Source organism: Thalassophryne amazonica, chromosome 10 (assembly GCF_902500255.1).
Source record: "Thalassophryne amazonica chromosome 10, fThaAma1.1, whole genome shotgun sequence".
Taxonomy (NCBI): domain Eukaryota; kingdom Metazoa; phylum Chordata; class Actinopteri; order Batrachoidiformes; family Batrachoididae; genus Thalassophryne; species Thalassophryne amazonica.
Genome location: NC_047112.1, coordinates 98,780,503 through 98,801,684, shown reverse-complemented (window position 1 = coordinate 98,801,684; position 21,182 = coordinate 98,780,503). Strand labels below are relative to the sequence as shown.

General features: G+C 40.8%; 1 protein-coding gene across 4 annotated transcripts in view; it reads right to left on the bottom strand.

Annotated features, from left to right (window-relative positions):
• Window positions 1-21,182, bottom strand: part of wwc3 (WWC family member 3) — a 181,101-nt gene that overhangs the window by 9,013 nt on the left and 150,906 nt on the right. For all 4 annotated transcript variants that reach the window (XM_034180588.1, XM_034180589.1, XM_034180590.1 and 1 more), the window contains 4 exons: window positions 17,056-17,136; window positions 16,873-16,959; window positions 10,764-10,959; window positions 9,223-9,393 (listed from right to left, as the gene is read on the bottom strand). In XM_034180588.1, coding sequence (XP_034036479.1) covers window positions 9,223-9,393; window positions 10,764-10,959; window positions 16,873-16,959; window positions 17,056-17,136 — 535 coding nt within the window. The remainder of the gene's footprint in view (window positions 1-9,222; window positions 9,394-10,763; window positions 10,960-16,872; window positions 16,960-17,055; window positions 17,137-21,182) is intronic.

Below are 21,182 nucleotides of genomic sequence, written 5' to 3'. Positions count from 1 at the left end.
TACTCTCACCTATGGTCATGAGGGTTGGGTCATGACCAAAAGAACTAGATCATGGGTACAAGTGGCCAAAATAGGTTTCCTCAGGAGGGTGGCTAGTGAGAACCTCTGTCATCCGTGGAGAGCTTGGAGAAGAGCCGCTGCTCCTTCACATTGGAAGGAGCCAGCTGAGATGGTTCGGGCATCTGGTAAGGATGCCCCCAGGGCGCCTCCTCTGGGGAGGTGTTCCAGGCATGCCCAGCTGGGAGGAGACCCCGGGGAAAACCCAGAACTAGGTGGAGAGATTATATCTCCACACTGGCCTGGGAACACCTCAATATCCCCCAGACAGAGGTGGTCAATGTGGTCCAGCAAAGAGAAGTTTGGGGTCCCCTGCTGGAGCTGTTGCCCCCACGACCTGATCCCTGGTAAGCAGTTCAAGATGAGTGAGCGTGAGTGAGTAACTGGCATTTAATAACAACATTGGTTTCAATCAGAGAAATGGGAAATGTGTCTGTTGCATCTGGTGGTTGGCTATCACTGCGGTATTGTATCACTTCCTGTTCCGGAGCACAGCGGTGTTTTGCTGTATCTGTTAGCTGTTTAATCTGCGCAGTTAGATTGATCTAGTTATCTAGATTACGATTTGTTTCCCAGTGTAATCTTTACGTGCCTTAACTAAAGCACTCCTTCTGCTGAATCACCTCTAAATTATTTACACATTATTCACTTTGCGTGTTTTTAGGAATCCGCTAGCTTAGCGTAGCTACTAGCTCTTAGCCGATTTAGCATGGCGGCTTCTCCTGTCTCTCCCGCACTTTTCTGCTCTGGGTGTGAAATGTTTAGTTATTCCTCGGCCTCCTTTAGCAGTAACGGTACTTGTAATAAGTGTAGCTTATTCGTAGCTTTGGAGGCCAGGCTGGGCGAATTGGAGACTCGGCTCCGCACCGTGGAAAATTCTACAGCTAGCCAGGCCCCTGTAGTCGGTGCGGACCAAGGTAGCTTAGCCGCCGTTAGTTACCCCCTGGCAGATCCCGAGCAGCCGGGAAAGCAGGCCGACTGGGTGACTGTGAGGAGGAAGCGTAGTTCTAAACAGAAGCCCTGTGTACACCGCCAACCCGTTCACATCTCTAACCGTTTTTCCCCACTCGACGACACACCCGCCGAGGATCAAACTCTGGTTATTGGCGACTCTGTTTTGCGAAATGTGAAGTTAGTGACACCAGCAACCATAGTCAATTGTCTTCCGGGGGCCAGAGCAGGCGACAATGAAGGAAATTTGAAACTGCTGGCTAAGGCTAAGCGTAAATTTGGTAAGATTGTAATTCACGTCGGCAGTAATGACACCCGGTTACGCCAATCGGAGGTCACTAAAATTAACATTAAATCGGTGTGTAACTTTGCAAAAACAATGTCGGACTCTATAGTTTTCTCTGGGCCCCTCCCCAATCAGACCGGGAGTAACATGTTTAGCCGCATGTTCTCCTTGAATTGCTGGCTGTCTGAGTGGTGTCCAAAAAATGAGGTGGGCTTCATAGATAATTGGCAAAGCTTCTGGGGAAAACCTGGTCTTGTTAGGAGAGACGGCATCCATCCCACTTTGGATGGAGCAGCTCTCATTTCTAGAAATCTGGCCAATTTTCTTAAATCCTCCAAACCGTGACTATCCAGGGTTGGGACCAGAAAGCAGAGTTGTAGTCTTACACACCTCTCTGCAGCTTCTCTCCCCCTGCCATCCCCTCATTACCCCATCCCCGTAGAGACGGTGCCTGCTCCCAGACTACCAATAACCAGCAAAAATCTATTTAAGCATAAAAATTCAAAAAGAAAAAATAATATAGCACCTTCAACTGCACCACAGACTAAAACAGTTAAATGTGGTCTATTAAACATTAGGTCTCTCTCTTCTAAGTCCCTGTTGGTAAATGATATAATAATTGATCAACATATTGATTTATTCTGCCTTACAGAAACCTGGTTACAGCAGGATGAATATGTTAGTTTAAATGAGTCAACACCCCCGAGTCACACTAACTGTCAGAATGCTCGTAGCACGGGCCGGGGCGGAGGATTAGCAGCAATCTTCCATTCCAGCTTATTAATGAATCAAAAACCCAGACAGAGCTTTAATTCATTTGAAAGCTTGACTCTTAGTCTTGTCCATCCAAATTGGAAGTCCCAAAAACCAGTTTTATTTGTTATTATCTATCGTCCACCTGGTCGTTACTGTGAGTTTCTCTGTGAATTTTCAGACCTTTTGTCTGACTTAGTGCTTAGCTCAGATAAGATAATTATAGTGGGCGATTTTAACATCCACACAGATGCTGAGAATGACAGCCTCAACACTGCATTTAATCTATTATTAGACTCTATTGGTTTTGCTCAAAAAGTAAATGAGTCCACCCACCACTTTAATCATATCTTAGATCTTGTTCTGACTTATGGTATGGAAATAGAAGACTTAACAGTATTCCCTGAAAACTCCCTTCTGTCTGATCATTTCTTAATAACATTTACATTTACTCTGATGGACTACCCAGCAGTGGGGAATAAGTTTCATTACACTAGAAGTCTTTCAGAAAGCGCTGTAACTAGGTTTAAGGATATGATTCCTTCTTTATGTTCTCTAATGCCATATACCAACACAGTGCAGAGTAGCTACCTAAACTCTGTAAGTGAGATAGAGTATCTCGTCAATAGTTTTACATCCTCATTGAAGACAACTTTGGATGCTGTAGCTCCTCTAAAAAAGAGAGCTTTAAATCAGAAGTGCCTGACTCCGTGGTATAACTCACAAACTCGTAGCTTAAAGCAGATAACCCGTAAGTTGGAGAGGAAATGGCGTCTCACTAACTTAGAAGATCTTCACTTAGCCTGGAAAAAGAGTCTGTTGCTCTATAAAAAAGCCCTCCGTAAAGCTAGGACATCTTTCTACTCATCACTAATTGAAGAAAATAAGAACAACCCCAGGTTTCTTTTCAGCACTGTAGCCAGGCTGACAAAGAGTCAGAGCTCTATTGAGCTGAATATTCCATTAACTTTAACTAGTAATGACTTCATGACTTTCTTTGCTAACAAAATTTTAACTATTAGAGAAAAAATTACTCATAACCATCCCAAAGACGTATCGTTATCTTTGGCTGCTTTCAGTGATGCCGGTATTTGGTTAGACTCTTTCTCTCCGATTGTTCTGTCTGAGTTATTTTCATTAGTTACTTCATCCAAACCATCAACATGTTTATTAGACCCCATTCCTACCAGGCTGCTCAAGGAAGCCCTACCATTATTTAATGCTTCGATCTTAAATATGATCAATCTATCTTTGTTAGTTGGCTATGTACCACAGGCTTTTAAGGTGGCAGTAATTAAACCATTACTTAAAAAGCCATCACTTGACCCAGCTATCTTAGCTAATTATAGGCCAATCTCCAACCTTCCTTTTCTCTCAAAAATTCTTGAAAGGGTAGTTGTAAAACAGCTAACTGATCATCTGCAGAGGAATGGTCTATTTGAAGAGTTTCAGTCAGGTTTTAGAATTCATCATAGTACAGAAATAGCATTAGTGAAGGTTACAAATGATCTTCTTATGGCCTCGGACAGTGGACTCATCTCTGTGCTTGTTCTGTTAGACCTCAGTGCTGCTTTTGATACTGTTGACCATAAAATTTTATTACAGAGATTAGAGCATGCCATAGGCATTAAAGGCACTGCGCTGCGGTGGTTTGAATCATATTTGTCTAATACATTACAATTTGTTCATGTAAATGGGGAATCTTCTTCACAGACTAAAGTTAATTATGGAGTTCCACAAGATTCTGTGCTAGGACCAATTTTATTCACTTTATACATGCTTCCCTTAGGCACTATTATTAGACGGTATTGCTTAAATTTTCATTGTTACGCAGATGATACCCAGCTTTATCTATCCATGAAGCCAGAGGACACACACCAATTAGCTAAACTGCAGGATTGTCTTACAGACAAAGACATGGATGACCTCTAATTTCCTGCTTTTAAACTCAGATAAAACTGAAGTTATTGTACTTGGCCCCACAAATCTTAGAAACATGGTGTCTAACCAGATCCTTACTGTGGATGGCATTACCCTGACCTCTAGTAATACTGTGAGAAATCTTGGAGTCATTTTTGATCAGGATATGTCATTCAAAGCGCATATTAAACAAATATGTAGGACTGCTTTTTTGCATTTATGCAATATCTCTAAAATCAGAAAGGTCTTGTCTCAGAGTGATGCTGAAAAACTAATTCATGCATTTATTTCCTCTAGGCTGGACTATTGTAATTCATTATTATCAGGTTGTCCTAAAAGTTCCCTAAAAAGCCTTCAGTTAATTCAAAATGCTGCAGCTAGAGTACTGACGGGGACTAGAAGGAGAGAGCATATCTCACCCATATTGGCCTCTCTTCATTGGCTTCCTGTTAATTCTAGAATAGAATTTAAAATTCTTCTTCTTACTTATAAGGTTTTGAATAATCAGGTCCCATCTTATCTTAGGGACCTCGTAGTACCATATCACCCCAATAGAGCGCTTCGCTCTCAGACTGCAGGCTTACTTGTAGTTCCTAGGGTTTGTAAGAGTAGAATGGGAGGCAGAGCCTTCAAGCTCCTCTCCTGTGGAACCAGCTCCCAATTCAGATCAGGGAGACAGACACCCTCTCTACTTTTAAGATTAGGCTTAAAACTTTCCTTTTTGCTAAAGCTTATAGTTAGGGCTGGATCAGGTGACCCTGAACCTTCCCTTAGTTATGCTGCTATAGACGTAGACTGCTGGGGGGTTCCCATGATGCACTGTTTCTTTCTCTTTTTGCTCTGTATGCACCACTCTGCATTTAATCATTAGTGATCGATCTCTGCTCCCCTCCACAGCATGTCTTTTTCCTGGTTCTCTCCCTCAGCCCCAACCAGTCCCAGCAGAAGACTGCCCCTCCCTGAGCCTGGTTCTGCTGGAGGTTTCTTCCTGTTAAAAGGGAGATTTCCTTCCCACTGTAGCCAAGTGCTTGCTCACAGGGGGTCGTTTTGACCGTTGGGGTTTTACATAATTATTGTATGGCCTTGCCTTACAATATAAAGCGCCTTGGGGCAACTGTTTGTTGTGATTTGGCGCTATATAAAAAAACTGATTGATTGATTGATTGATTGTTGTTTAACAAAAACAATTTGACATGCATGCCTGGGATGAGGTACAAGCTTTAATGAGTGCTGTTTGTTACATTGATGTAAATTTCTTTAAGTTATTAATCATTTCTAAGGGTATGAGCAAGTGCACACCAAAATCATGAGTTAATTCAACTAAGTCCCGTCGGCTGCTCCCTTGTTTGCACTTGGGATCTGCATGTTGAACTGGCACAGGTTTTACGCCGGATGCCCTTCCTGACGCAACTCCACATTACATGGAGAAATGTGACAGGGGTGGGATTTGAACCCGGAACCTTCTGCACTGAAACCAAGCACATTAACCACTTGGCCACCACCCCTGCTCTGAGTTAGTTCAACTCATGTAGTGTTAAAAATAACTTAATCCTTGGTTTAAATAATTCTCATTGGTTCCAAATTAAAATGGCATTAACATATCTATAAGGGCCACTTCATCAAGGTACAGTGAGCCATCTGCTCCTGTACGCGCCCAACACTGACCACTATGCCTTTCACCACTGGCCTCAATAGGTTTAACTAGGGTTTGGAGGACTAGCTGGGTAACATTAATCGTCAACTATCCAATGAGTAATAACAATGAAATTAATAAAGCCAAATCTAAGCAGTGAAACCTGAAATAGAGCTTAAATTAAAGAAAAAACCTAGAGAGCTACAAGTGGAAAACATGGTATTAACACAGTGAAGTATGTGAAAACAATGTTTGCGGTATGACTCGGTGAAAACAAGATATTTGTCCGAAGGGAGTGCTGGCTGCTGGTGGATATTTGTGGACATTCTTAGTCATACTGGCCATGGTACCCAAGCAGGTCAACTAGACTTGTTTAGTTCCTTGGAGATGTTTGCTCTTCATCTAGGAAAGCTTCATCACTACAAGCATTTGTGGATGAAGAGTGAAACGTCTTCAAGTAACTAAAAAATTCCAGTTGACCTGACTCAGTTCTAGCTTGATCTCAGTTCTCCTGAAACAATCTTTGAAAGGGTACCCTGGCTCTCTTTTTGATAACTGTACAGGAAAAGGTACCCATTGTGTGTAGGTCCAGACATGCCCTGAAACTGGCCAGGTAAACATAGTGGGGCTTCCACTCCAGAGTTGCACAAACGTTCAGCGATATTTTCAAACTGTCAACAACACACGATCACAAAATGCCAATGTTTCCACTGAGTGACAGAATGCAACGACTGGGTTTTGCTGTGATAACTATCATTCCAGCTAAGCTCTCACAAGAAGTGGAAATTACAATAGTCATGGCAACTGAAGCATAAGTCCAGCTAAATATTGCCATTTCATTGGTTTTTCAAATCCAATATGACATGTTAAAAAAAAGTTTAACATGCTCTCTGTCTCTTACTCTGTCCACACATACCACACCATGTATTTTAGAATGCCATGTGATTCCTTCCATACATTATGTGTCCTAGAATTATAGGAAAAGTGTTTCCATTGAAATTTTGTGAAATGCGTTTTTTTTGAATTGCCAAAAAATAACCTCATGCAAGCGTAAACATTTTTTCTTGCAATATTTGAGTTTTTGTAAAAACAGTAAAACTCACCTCAACCATCATTGTATAACTGGATATTCACACGAACCAGACAAAAGCAAAAGTTCCAATGCTTTTGTATGGTTTTCCATGTAATAAACACTGCATATATCAGATTTTGTATAACGGATTTTCACTCACATTGGACAAAACGTCCTGTCCGATCGCCATGTGTTTCCATTAAAAACTCCTTGCATATATCAGACAGAGTAGTCTGGACATGCCCAGTAACAGAGGTACAAAATGAAGTTCAGCACTGACAGTCGCTGCTTCAAGGAAAGCAGATACTTTATTTATGTGGTTAAAAGACCGGGCATTTTTTTTTTTAAATTGTGCTCTGACATGGCACCTAAACAAGGCAGGCCTTTATTCAAGTCTGGTGATTATTAACAAAATGCTGCTTGCTGCCTTAACTGTAATATGGTGTTAAGTTTCACATAGATATCCCTGAGTGTGACAAACCAAAGGCAACCTCTTTAGATCACAGCCCTCTGTGTGGGTCTCCAGAGCCAGATGCACACCTGCTAAATGACAGACCGTAAAAGCTGTGATTTGACACTTTTACGTTTAAATTCCTTCCTCTCCCGTCATATTTTAAAAGTTTTTGCAGTCGGCACACTGATTACATTTCGATGATAGATCAAATATGTTTGGCAGAAAAGTCCGCAAACTTCACAACACGGAGTTGGAAAAAAGATGCTCAAATGACCCGCAATTCATGGAGGAAATTTTATGTATCATATCATTGGCTTGGAGGTTGATGACTGTATAAAGAAGTGGCACTCACTGAGGGCCAAATTAATCCAGAAAAAGCCACTGTTCCTGCTGTAAATTGCATAAAGATTTGACAGGGACTTTAAAAGAGTCGCAAGCATTTCGATGTCATTGCATCAATGACGGAGTTATGGAGCTGTAGATCGGGCTTTAGGTTTTTAAGGTACCACTCTGCAGCAGACTTAGAAAAAAGAGTGACTCGACCAAATGTAACCTTTTTAATGCACATAATGCCCAGTACTTATTTAAGGTAGGCGTTTATTTTTTCAGATGAAGTTTCACGCTTATCACGCATCTTCAGCCACTTATCCGGGATCAGGTCACGGGGGCAACAGCTCTAGCAGGGAACCCCAGGCTTCCCTTTCCCTGGCCACATTGACCATCTCTGACTGGGGGATCCCGAGGTGTTCCCAGGCCAGTGTGGAGATATAATCTCTCCACCTAATCCTGGGTCTTCCCCGGGGCCTTCTCCCAGATGGACATGCCTGGAACACCTCCCTAGGGAGGGGCCCAGGAGGCATCCTTACCAGATGCCCGAACCACCTCAGCTGGCTCCTTTCAATGGGAAGGAGCAGCGGCTCTACTCCGAGCTCCCCACGGATGGCTGAGCTTCTCACCCTATCTCTGAGGTAGACACCAGTCACCCTCCTAAGGAAGCCCATTTCAACCACTTGTACCAGCGATCTAGTCCAGACCCGGTCATTAAAAGAGCCAGATCCTGATTCAAGTTCAAGCTTTTAATCAAGGAAATACGTACGCCTAACTGGTGTTGGGGATTCCCCATAAATTGTTCTGCGCCTTCTGGCTGTAACCAATCAGTTACATACATATAACAGATTTGGTCTGTTTAATACATATAACGGATTCTGTCCGTTTTATAGATATCATGGATTTTGCCTGTTTTATGCAAATAATGGATTTAGATTATAATGGACAAAATTCAATGAATCCATTATATGCGAGTTTTACTGTACACGCATTACCATTTAAGTGTATTTTCAATATGGGACTTCAAATTGCACATTTGGAAGGCAATGGAAATCCACCTGGTGTTACTATTAGCAGAAATTAATCTCTGTGATGTAGCTGAGGTCGATAACTTCATTATTTAAAAATCTGAAAATTATTTGAAAAAATATTTTTATTCATGATTTACCTTTAGAAAGTCATAAAACTCATGGTATCTGAATTACCCGACTAGTCAACTAGTCTAGTTATTCAGATAGCATTGTTCTTTTCCCATCAGGCATTGTGCATCTTGAGCCCATCAATGCACTAACAAGGTCCTGTGAACTGCACAGCTCTTAACAGGATTTATTGCCCTCGACTTACTGAAGATTTGTCCCATTACTTTGCAGTAGTTACTGCTAGTTAACTTTTTAAAAGTGTTAACTTTCCCACATATGAAAATGGATTTTCACTATATTGTCAAGTACTTTAACAAGTTGAAAAGTGTAGCTGTTTGGACATTTTTTATTTAAACACCAGAAATCTCAAGGTCTCACGCCAGGTTTGAACAGACCACCCTCTGTTTTACCACTGGGAAGCTTAATATTTTAGTAATTAATGTGATGAAAAAACAACAAATGTTGTCATTCTCACCACACTGTGTAATGATCTGTGGCATTTTATTGTTGTCCATCACAAATATCAAATCACGTAAACTTGAAGCAGTTTTCTGGAAATCTACGATGCTTCCCACCACATGGTCTTCATGACCACTGATTTATTTAGAGAGTGCCCGTGGGTGTGTTTACCGTGGCTCTGGCTCTCTGTTCTTCTTCCTGGCTATCATGATGCCTGCGGTGATTGAGGCTCTTCTGCTCCCGACTCTGTAACTCGGTCCTGGTCAACATCTGGACCCGGAGCCAGTGAAAAACCATCTCTGCATTCCCCTCACAATCTGCCAGGCTCACCTGTGCTGTGCCCTGACCCAGAAACAAACAAACAAAACATGAAGCGGTTTATTTCTTTCAAAGTTCTTATTGCCTCTTAAAATAACAATAATCAGCCTGTTAACATCTGCTTACTATACTTGGTGTTATAAATAAATAATGTGTGTGAAAAGATGACCCCGAAAACATCTAAAAATAGTGCCTACGTTGGCTAGAATTCTCCTTTATCAACAATGCACTAACAGTTTGTCTTTATGCCCAGGTAATGGCCAAGGACCCAATATAAATTTTACTGGCAGATATTCTTGTTGCATGAAGCGGCAGCATCATACATAAAAAATAAATAAATAAATAAATGGAACTTATAGACCACTGTGATTTGTATGTTTTTCCCTCTTCCTGACACATCTTAGCAAAATGTGTATGTATAAAAGCATTAGATACATAACTACCTTAACTGGCCTGTTGGTTCACAGAAAAGGAAAAAAGTCAGTTAAATCTATACATATATATTTACATAGAAAACAACATTATTTTGCACTTTTGAGCTTATTTGCCGATTCTTAAATGTCATCTGCAGTAAAATAGACACTTAATGATCACTTCCTGCGAATTTCATTGATGTACTCAACATGACAAATGTGAAGTTTTTCACTCAGTAATGATCATGATTAAAGAGTACAACACTAACACCCCCGCCCCCCTCCCCATGATGAAATCTGCGGAATCCCGTGGAGTTTTCACAGCCCTGGAGCTGCCAATTTCTTTATAAAATAACTTAATAAATAAAGACTTCATACTATTAACTTCTACTTTACATGAATAAACTCTAACGACTGATGTCACTTTTTATTTGCAAATAACTGAGAAAATGGCATTTGTTATCCAATTCACATTTTTCATCAAATGAGTATGAAAAAGAAAAATCTAATTTGTAATCCACAGCTTGGCTCTTCTATGTGATTAAGTTCAGTTTTTTGCCACGTGTTGAAGTCTGAACAGACGTGAGGATGATTTAGTAAAAAATGAAAAGAATCACCACTGTAAAATTTATGAATACTGTAGTATATGCCAAGAGCCTTTTATATTCTTACATAAATACGTGCCTTTTACCATCAGAGGTGGGTAATCCCGGACTTAGTGAGTAAAAGTCCAACAATGTATCACTTCTACCTGTGCCCCTAAAACAGGTGATTTCACTGATCAGCTCATCTACCTGCCTGAAGAGCTGAACAGATTAGAATCAGCTGGTTGAGTGGGAGGATGGGACAAAGACATAGGAGGACTTTTATTCACCTCTGTCTGATATACATTACAAAATAACTCTACAGTCCATGTGCTATCAAAGGTAGATGCAGTTTGTTCACTTCATTCTTGATCACAGTTTCTGTTTTCAGACTCACCAGTAACTCTTCCTGAGCCTGAAGTCCCAGCGAGCACACAGACAACTGCAGAGCACACGCTGATAGAGCGTCGACGGCGACAGGAATGTGGAAGCCTTCGTTGAAATTCATGTGGGGCTGCGGTTCCAAGGCCTTACAACAGTAAAAGGCGCAGGCCCTGCCAGCGTCCAGTGGAATCAAGTGCACCTTCACATACCTGAATAGATAACCAGAGATACCCCACTGATCCCAAACTAGGACATTCTTATGTTACAGGAAGGTTATCAGGCACAGCATAGGGACAGCAAATACTGCAGCAACAGAACACTTAGACATACTAGTTACCATGGACAACCTGTCCAAACATGACCCCCCCAAATACATCAACAAATGGGAGTTTTGTTTTGAGAAAGAGCAATGTCCCACATACCACAATAATGGAGCATATCACTGAAAGTTAAGAGTTTAGCCCTATTCAGGTGATACTAGGGCTGGGGAGATACATCAAGGTAATCGATGTCGACTATATAAATACGTTGATTTACATAACGTGCGTCAACATGTCACACTGTGGCTATGTGTAGTTAGAGCATGGAGTGTGAAGAGCAAGCAGCTGAAGCAGAGGACAGGCTATAAACTCACCCACACTCTTGTAAAGTATATGAAGCAGAGACCAAACAACATGGTGCTTTGCAAACTTTGCAAAGTTAGAAATGACTTATCACAGCAGTACTACCGCCACACTCTAGCACCTGAAGTGGAAGCATCCCGATGTCCCCGACTGAACGGTCCACTCTAAAAATTGGTCCACCCTGCCTTCACTGCACACGCATCTGATACGGATTCTGACACTCTACACCCAAAGCGATCAAAGGTGATAAACTGTGATTATCAGTGGTGGGCACAGTTCCGCTAATCCACTAATTATCAAAGCTAACCTTTTTGTTAGCAGACTACCTTTTCAGCTAACTTCAAAAGCCCATCAGCGGACCAATTATCTTCCAACAAATTTAGTTCTGATAACTTTTAGACCGCTAACGTTTATTTACATAGTTAGTAATGGTGAAAAACATTTATAAACCCTGTTGGCTCCTTTCTGCTACGTATTTTGCAGCAGTGAGGCAGCTAAGAGAAGCTGAGCTCAAATCTACCCCAGCAGAAAGGGCCTGGCTGCCAGGCTGCTACAAAAAAGTCATTACCCTATACAGCATACAGTGGTACAGGAAAGCAGGTCTGACTTATGGTTTCACTCCGACTTGACTTATGTCAAGTCTATCATTTGTACAAAGTGAACATATAACACATATCTTTTAATTTTAAAATAATGCACTCATTCTGAACTTTTGAACATCACACAGATGCCAAACTGCATTATGGGTAAACTGAGCCTGCAATCACTGATTCGTTGATTCAGTATATGTAAAAAAACAAAAACAAAAAACAAACACAACTTAACGTGTGTGTTGGTTTTTCCAACACACACATTTTCCATATTTGTAAAATATGTCATTAGTTTTCATTTGTTAAAAAAGGCATTTGCAAAACTGAAAATTCTGTTTGTTAAGTTGTAATTCAGGCAGCAACAACCGTATGATATAACCGGGTGTCATTTACACTGCCATCCAGTAGATGGCAGTGTTCTATGCATTTTGACCCATCTACTGGATGGCATATAACATACTGGCATGTTATGTTACTATGCTTTTTACTTTTTTACTCTTTTACTATGCTTTTTAATCTTTTAATTCATTTTATTTTGCTTCTGAATTGTATTATGTGAAGCGCCTTGAGGTGACACTGTTGTGATTTGACGCTATATAAAGTGAATAAATTGAACTGAAATTGAGGCTCAGTTTACCCATAAGTCAAATCTGCTTTGCTTCTCATGACTTCTGCCTCACGCCTGGAACACTGTATGTTGAATGAAAATGACTCTTCCTTACAGCAGTGGGCAGGGCGCACAAAGACTGAATCACTGGCTCATTGGTTGTGTTGGGTTTGTGATCGTCTTTGATTCTGATCAGAAGCATTGGCGGTGTTTAAACTCAAAACCAGCCTGTCAGTAGCTGAGTGTACCAGAGACAATACTGAAAGTTATCGGTTAGCTGTAGCTTCCGCTAGCTGTAGCTTCCATTTTTTTAGTGGTTTATCGGTCTAGCATTATAAAAATTAAGTTTTCAGTTAGCTGATTAGAGGTTATCGAAGCTAACTTTTTGGTTAGCTGTGCCCACCACTGGTGATTATTATCCATCAGATAACAAATGAAATCCTCTTAAATCATCCTAAAGTCAGTTATATGCAGAAACAAGACCATTTTAAGCAGAAATGAGGCGATAATCAGTGAGTCGCTACTGACACAAAATGACATAGGCTCAGCATCAGTCTGATGTGCTGCTGTGGTGCTCTGATCACTTCCCCTCATCTTTTATTATGAAATAATGCTGAATTTATGTGGAAATGATTGTTATACAAAAGCTTCAGATATCTGTCACTGAGACTTATGATGACTGGAGTGCAGTTTGAAGCAGAAATGAGGTGACAATCGGTGAACTGCTGCTGACGCTCATAAATGACGCTGCTGACGCTCATAAATGACACATGCACAGTGAAGGCAAGGTGGACCGATTTTTAGGGGGGACCGTTCGGTTGCTGACACCGGTACGACTTCTCAAGATGGCAGTGGAAGCAAAGCGGCGCTGCCCTGTTTAGTTTTTGTCCCCATGTTTGTTTATTGTTGTGGTGGTTAAATGTAACATTACACTGCTTCTAGTGATTCATATTTCAGCATGGCCAGGGCAATGAGGCATTTATTTAAGCGTGATCTCCGCAAACATGATGAACCTAACTGCAAATGTTTTATATGAATTATTGTAAGATTTCACAAATAGGATGTAAGAGGAGTAGCGACGCTGCCTACGATGATTTTAAATCTGTACATTGATGTTTTATGAGATGTCATCATTGCCATAAAATCAAACAAGCTTAAAATTAGATAGACAGAACTTTATTGATCCCTTGGGAAAGGTCCCTCAAGGAAATTAAGGTTCCATTTGCAGCATAGCACCGATAAGAATTGTTGGATTGCTAAACTGACAAACTATTGAAGACAGTGTGGTGTGGGGGCATGACCCTGAAAGTACATAAAAAAAACAAAAAACACTTAACGAGCTCTTAACTTCATCCGACACAACAAATTGTAATCCAATTCAAAAAAGTTGAAGGAAAATACAATTAGGCAGAGAGGAAAATGTCCGTATGTGGCGGCAGCGCTTTGCCTCACTCAATTAAAACTACTGTATGTAAGTTTTCAAGATGGCAGCAAGTACTGTTCCCATCCCATATGAATGAGTTTTTAGAACCTTTTGAACATTGTTTACGACCTACGTATAACATCAATTAACATGAAATATAAAATCGCACATTTTACTGTAGGATGTTTTGTTGTACTGCTCGATTTGAGGTTACACTTTTGTTACAACTCCAACAGTGGACTTCAATTTGATAGTTTCATTTATTTTACTACTGGTCTGCTAAATGTAAATTGCAGTACATGTCTTCCTGTAAAAGACCATGAAAAACTGGACTATTTTTGTTGTGGAATACTGTTCAGTGATGGATACTGTGCCATATTTGTTTTAAAGAGAAAACAACTGAATAAAACACTATGATATAAATGACAAGTTTTTAAAATGTAATTTTGTTATTGTTATTATATCTATTATACGTTTTAGAACTAGTGTAATGACGAGTTTATCATTTGGCCATATCGTAACCATTTAAAGGTGATGGACAGTTAACACCACCACAATAACATTCACTTTACTTATTAAATGACATACAAAGGTTTTGTATTTGTGTCCATAAAAAATAAACTGTGAGTGCAAAGCTAATGTAGTCAACCTCAGTACCAGGTTGTGTAGCTGTGATTTAAAAACAAACATAGCTGAGTTGTCATTAAATGTTCTGAGAGTGAGAATTTTATGTGGATCATAAAAGTTAAGTTTTGCCAGGATCTTTATTATTTAACTTTAATAATTTTTGTGACTTGACATTAATAAATAAAAGACTTTATATGGCAGCAAGCAAAATTTTATGTTGCCCCGGCAACAAGCAACAACTGAAGGCAGATGCAGTGAAAGACCCTGGTGATAATATCTGGTTCCAGACTTCAGGCAGACATTGGCTGTAAGGTATTTTCTCATAAAATACTGAAAATGGTAAGTAAATTCACAGCATGTTAGTTGGTCTAATTATTGCTGAGCCCTGAAAATAATGCCATGTTTTGCCATGAGGATGATTCAGTCTGTACGTGCCTCAGTGCTGAGGACCCAGGCACTGGAAGAGGCGAAAGAAACATCCACGTATGACCTGGCTGTGGCTGACAGATTGTGAGACCGGTGTTGCAGACCGAACGGTGCCCCCATAAAAATTGGTCCGCCTGCCTTCACTGCGCATGCGTCATTTGGGACTACTGCAGCTCTTCTGAGTCTGACTCTTTTCATCCAAAGCGATCAAAGGGAATAATGTGATTATTAACCAAACCTCTTAAACCATTCTAAAGTCAGTTTTAAGCAGAAATGAGGTTTGTTTGAAGGAAAAACAAGGTGAAACTTGGTGATGGTTTGAAATGACTGACGCACAGTGAACGCATCAGCTAGCAGCTCGTGTAGCCGTGGCACTCTGTTTGCTTCATCTGTCTTTTAGATAGATATAGATAGATAGACAGCTTTTATTGTCGTTGTCATTACAACAATGAGATTTCCGCACTCACATTCCACATACAAACAGCAATTAATCTACAATTATTACTTGTTTACCGTAATAATGGCACACATCAGAATTAGGACAACACATATACATTTGACATTGTTTATGTGCACGAAACTTGAAACAGTCCGTTTCCCAAATTGAGGTGATGTGAGTGTGTTGTAGCCGCTGCAACTGTCAAGTCGCGCCACCTGCCAGCTTGGGAAGAACGAGGGCCTGCCGCGGGGGAGAGGGGCAGGAAGAGAAGTAAAAGGAGAAACTGGAGCATGCTTCAGTCCATGTGTAAGTCAGTTATTGTCTTTGTGGGTTGAGATAAGAATGGAGCTGAATAATCTCACCAAGGTCTGAATAAATTCCTCTGGAGGTAAACAGTGGGCAATTGACCTTGAGGCTAGATAGCCTGTAGTGTTGCAGCTGAGCAGTGAAAAACACTTTTTAACAGTTCCAGCCAAATCCCAAATATGAATTAAGAATATTCACCAGCCTCCGAAATCTTCAGCTTCAACTGCAAGGCACGCATCAGCTCCAAGGTGTCATCCAGTTTGCGTCTGAGTTCAAGAGTCAACGCAGTCTGAGAATGCACTGCCTTGCCAACCTCATTAATCATGACGGACAAGCGAGAGCCCGTGGTTCTTGATGCCGCCGTCTTGCCAATTTTCCGGTAGATCACGGAAGCACATAGGCCAAAAAGTACCAACCCTGCTGCCATGAGACCAAAAATTAATAAATCCTCGACATCTTCAACGGAGAAAGGCGCCAAGCATGCCACACGCCAGGAACTCCAGGAGTTGAGGACATAGCCCGCAGGATACGTTCCATCTGGGCAGGCAGGATCCCCCGGTCCTGACCTTCTTGTAGAAAAAATGGTGTCAATAGCGATCAGAGACCAGCTGATCAATTCCATGGTTAATCCAATAGTAGTCCAATAGATCCAGAATCCAATATAGTTTTTGAGGAATTCACAGCCTGGTGAAGTCGGGACTTGAAGGTTAAAAGCAGAGAGATAAGGGAGAGTGGAGGAGATGCAACCGCCCTCATCGGAGTCCCAAGCTATTATGATGAAATAATGCTGAATTTATGTGGAAATGATTGTTGTTCAAAAGCTTCAGATATCTGTCGCTGAGATAGATGATGACTGGAGTGCAGTTTGAAGCAGAAACGAGCTGATAATTGGTGAGCCGCGGCGGATGATGCATGCGCAGTGAAGGTAGGGCAGACCAATTTTTAGGGCAGACCGTTCAGTTGGCGACACCGGGGTTCTGTAAAGTGGCTGAAGTGGTGCTGCACACTCCCAGACATGACCTGACCTAAAAGTGAGGGTGCATGTATCAGTGATGTGATGAATAAATCTCAAAGTACTCACACTTTGCAGCCATCTTTGACCAAGGCTCTGCTGAGATTCTTGAGTTGTAGCAGATGCAGTAAGAGAGACTGAGAACTGGAATTCCAACTGTGAAGAACGAGATGAAACTGAGTGCGTGCAGCGAGATATAACCAAGAAAAAGAACAGCCGCCCACATACAACACATGCACACTGTTTACTCACAGCAGTCCAAGTTGGATCTGAGCGTGCTCACTCACAGACGTCTGCTCTTTCATGTACGGCGGCTCCTCAGACTCCTCCGCCCTATTGCAGCAACGACAAAAGAGACAATGAAATGCTTTTGTCACTCTAATGATGAACATGCGATTTCAATGTAATCAAACATCAATGTTTAAACAGAAACTCAAATGGGTTTTTTCTTCAGGGATGTACAGTACATTAAAATTACATCTGAAATATGGCACTAATATCACAATAAACATTAATTACACAACTGCAGGTTCTTACACAGCGTCCTCAGAAAGAAAATGCAAAGACTTTTAATTTGACCAAATGATGAATATAAGAATTTATACAATCATTCAGTCCTATGACAAACAAGCTGAACATTGCGTTAATATTCAAGTACATGATGAGCACATGTCTGACCACTAAATACTAGAACATGTGACTGACAGGTGTTTCTAGTAACCCAGATGTGCCCAATCAGTTTGACAGTTTAAGCATTAAATAGCCCTGAACGTCTACTTCTGGTTTTCACTTTTGGGATTCACATTAGTTTTTAAAAAGGATAAGCCACCTTGAAGACCAGAGAGATATCTATGGGAGACAAGCAAACCATTTAAAATTTCAGAAATCGAGAAAAATGAATCAGAGGCACTGCCCAAATATTAGGCAGATACAAGACTTTGGAATGTCTTTGAAAAGAAAAACCCACAGGTGTGCTGAGCAACACACATCAAATAGGTCGATCCAGATAAACACAAACACTGACACAAAACGCTGTGCGTGATCTGATGAAAGACCCCAAAACAGTCAGTGACATCACCAGCTACCACAACTATCCACCAGTGGAAGACTTGGAGAGCAGAAATACAGAGCCAACCACGAGATGTAAATCACTCATCTTCAGTAAGAATCAAAAAGCCAGACTATAATAAAAACAATAAAAACAAGGGCAATAATGAAGTCCTAGTGTATGTGTTACACTACGTTTTAGAGACTGAGCCACAATTACAATAGAACTGTCCTCAATGTTTCACTTGTCCAAGGTCTTCATGAAGCGACATTTCACCTTGATACAGTAGTGTTCAGAATAATAGTAGTGCTGTGTGACCAAAAAGATTAATCCAGGTTTTGAGTATATTTCGTATTGTTACATGGGAAACAAGGTACCAGTAGATTCAGTAGATTCTCACAAATCCAACAAGACCAAGCATTCATGATATGCACACTCTTAAGGCTATGAAATTGGGCTATTAGTAAAAAAGTAGAAAAGGGGGTGTTCACAATAATAGTAGCATCTGCTGTTGACACTACAAACTCAAAACTATTATGTTCAAACTGCTTTTTTAGCAATCCTGTGAATCACTACACTAGTATTTAGTTGTATAATCACAGTTTTTCATGATTTCTTCACATCTGCGAGGCATTAATTTTGTTAGTGTGCTTGGGGTCATTGTCTTGTTGAAACACCCATTTCAAGGGCATACCCTCTTCAGCATAAGCCAACATGACCTCTTCAAGTATTTTGTCATATCCAAACTGATCCATGATACCTAGTATGCGATATATAGGCCCAACACCATAGTAGGAGAAACATGCCCATATCATGATGCTTGCACCACCATGCTTCACTGTCTTCACTGTGAACTGTGGCTTGAATTCAGAGTTTGGGGGTCATCTCACAAACTGTCTGCGACCCTTGGACCGCAAAAAGAACAATTTTACTCTCATCAGTCCACAAAATATTCCTCCATTTCTCTTTAGGCCAGTTGATGTGTTCTTTGGCTTTTAAGGTGGCAGTAATTAAACCATTACTTAAAAAGCCATCACTTGACCCAGCTATCTTAGCTAATTATAGGCCAATCTCCAACCTTACTTTTCTCTCAAAAATTCTTGAAAGGGTAGTTGTAAAACAGCTAACTGATCATCTGCAGAGGAATGGTCTATTTGAAGAGTTTCAGTCAGGTTTTAGAATTCATCATAGTACAGAAACAGCATTAGTGAAGGTTACAAATGATCTTCTTATGGCCTCGGACAGTGGACTCATCTCTGTGCTTGTTCTGTTAGACCTCAGTGCTGCTTTTGATACTGTTGACCATAAAATTTTATTACAGAGATTAGAGCATGCCATAGGTATTAAAGGCACTGCGCTGCGGTGGTTTGAATCATATTTGTCTAATAGATTACAATTTGTTCATGTAAATGGGGAATCTTCTTCACAGACTAAAGTTAATTATGGAGTTCCACAAGGTTCTGTGCTAGGACCAATTTTATTCACTTTATACATGCTTCCCTTAGGCAGTATTATTAGACGGTATTGCTTAAATTTTCATTGTTACGCAGATGATACCCAGCTTTATCTATCCATGAAGCCAGAGGACACACACCAATTAGCTAAACTGCAGGATTGTCTTACAGACATAAAGACATGTATGACCTCTAATTTCCTGCTTTTAAACTCAGATAAAACTGAAGTTATTGTACTTGGCCCCACAAATCTTAGAAACATGGTGTCTAACCAGATCCTTACTCTGGATGGCATTACCCTGACCTCTAGTAATACTGTGAGAAATCTTGGAGTCATTTTTGATCAGGATATGTCATTCAAAGCGCATATTAAACAAATATGTAGGACTGCTTTTTTGCATTTACGCAATATCTCTAAAATCAGAAAGGTCTTGTCTCAGAGTGATGCTGAAAAACTAATTCATGCATTTATTTCCTCTAGGCTGGACTATTGTAATTCATTATTATCAGGTTGTCCTAAAAGTTCCCTAAAAAGCCTTCAGTTAATTCAAAATGCTGCAGCTAGAGTACTGACGGGGACTAGAAGGAGAGAGCATATCTCACCCATATTGGCCTCTCTTCATTGGCTTCCTGTTAATTCTAGAATAGAATTTAAAATTCTTCTTCTTACTTATAAGGTTTTGAATAATCAGGTCCCATCTTATCTTAGGGACCTCGTAGTACCATATCACCCCAATAGAGCGCTTCGCTCTCAGACTGCAGGCTTACTTGTAGTTCCTAGGGTTTGTAAGAGTAGAATGGGAGGCAGAGCCTTCAGCTTTCAGGCTCCTCTCCTGTGGAACCAGCTCCCAATTCAGATCAGGGAGACAGACACCCTCTCTACTTTTAAGATTAGGCTTAAAACTTTCCTTTTTGCTAAAGCTTATAGTTAGGGCTGGATCAGGTGACCCTGAACCTTCCCTTAGTTATGCTGCTATAGACGTAGACTGCTGGGGGGTTCCCATGATGCACTGTTTCTTTCTCTTTTTGCTCTGTATGCACCACTCTGCATTTAATCATTAGTAATCGATCTCTGCTCCCCTCCACAGCATGTCTTTTTCCTGGTTCTCTCCCTCAGCCCCAACCAGTCCCAGCAGAGGACTGCCCCTCCCTGGGCCTGGTTCTGCTGGGGGTTTCTTCCTGTTAGGAGGGAGTTTTTCCTTCCCACTGTAGCCAAGTGCTTGCTCACAGGGGGTCGTTTTGACCGTTGGGGTTTTACATAATTATTGTATGGCCTTGCCTTACAATATAAAGCGCCTTGGGGCAACTGTTTGTTGTGATTTGGCGCTATATAAAAAAATTGATTGAATTGATTGATTTGGCAAATTGTAACCTCTTCTGCACATCTTTTATTTAACAGAGGGACTTTGCAGGGGATTCTTGCAAATAAATTAGCTTCACACAGGCGTCTTCTAACTGTCACAGCATTTACACGTAACTCTAGACTGTCTTTGATCATCCTGGAGCTGATCAATGGGTGAGCCTTTGCCATTCTGGTTATTCTTCTATCCATTTTGATGGTTGTTTTCCATTTTCCTCCATGCGTCTCTGGTTTTTTGTCCATTTTAAAGCACTGGAGATCATTGTAGATGAACAGCCTATAATTTTTTGCACCTGCGTATAAGTTTTCCCCTCTCCAATCAACTTTTTTTTTATCAAACTACGCCGTTTTTCTGAACAATGTCTTGAACGTCCCATTTTCCTCAGGCTTTCAAAGAGAAAAGCATGTTCAACAGGTGCTGGCTTCATCCTTAAATAGGGGACACCTGATTCACACCTGTTTGTTCCACAAAATTGACAAACTCACTGACTGAATGCCACACCCCCTTTTCTACTTT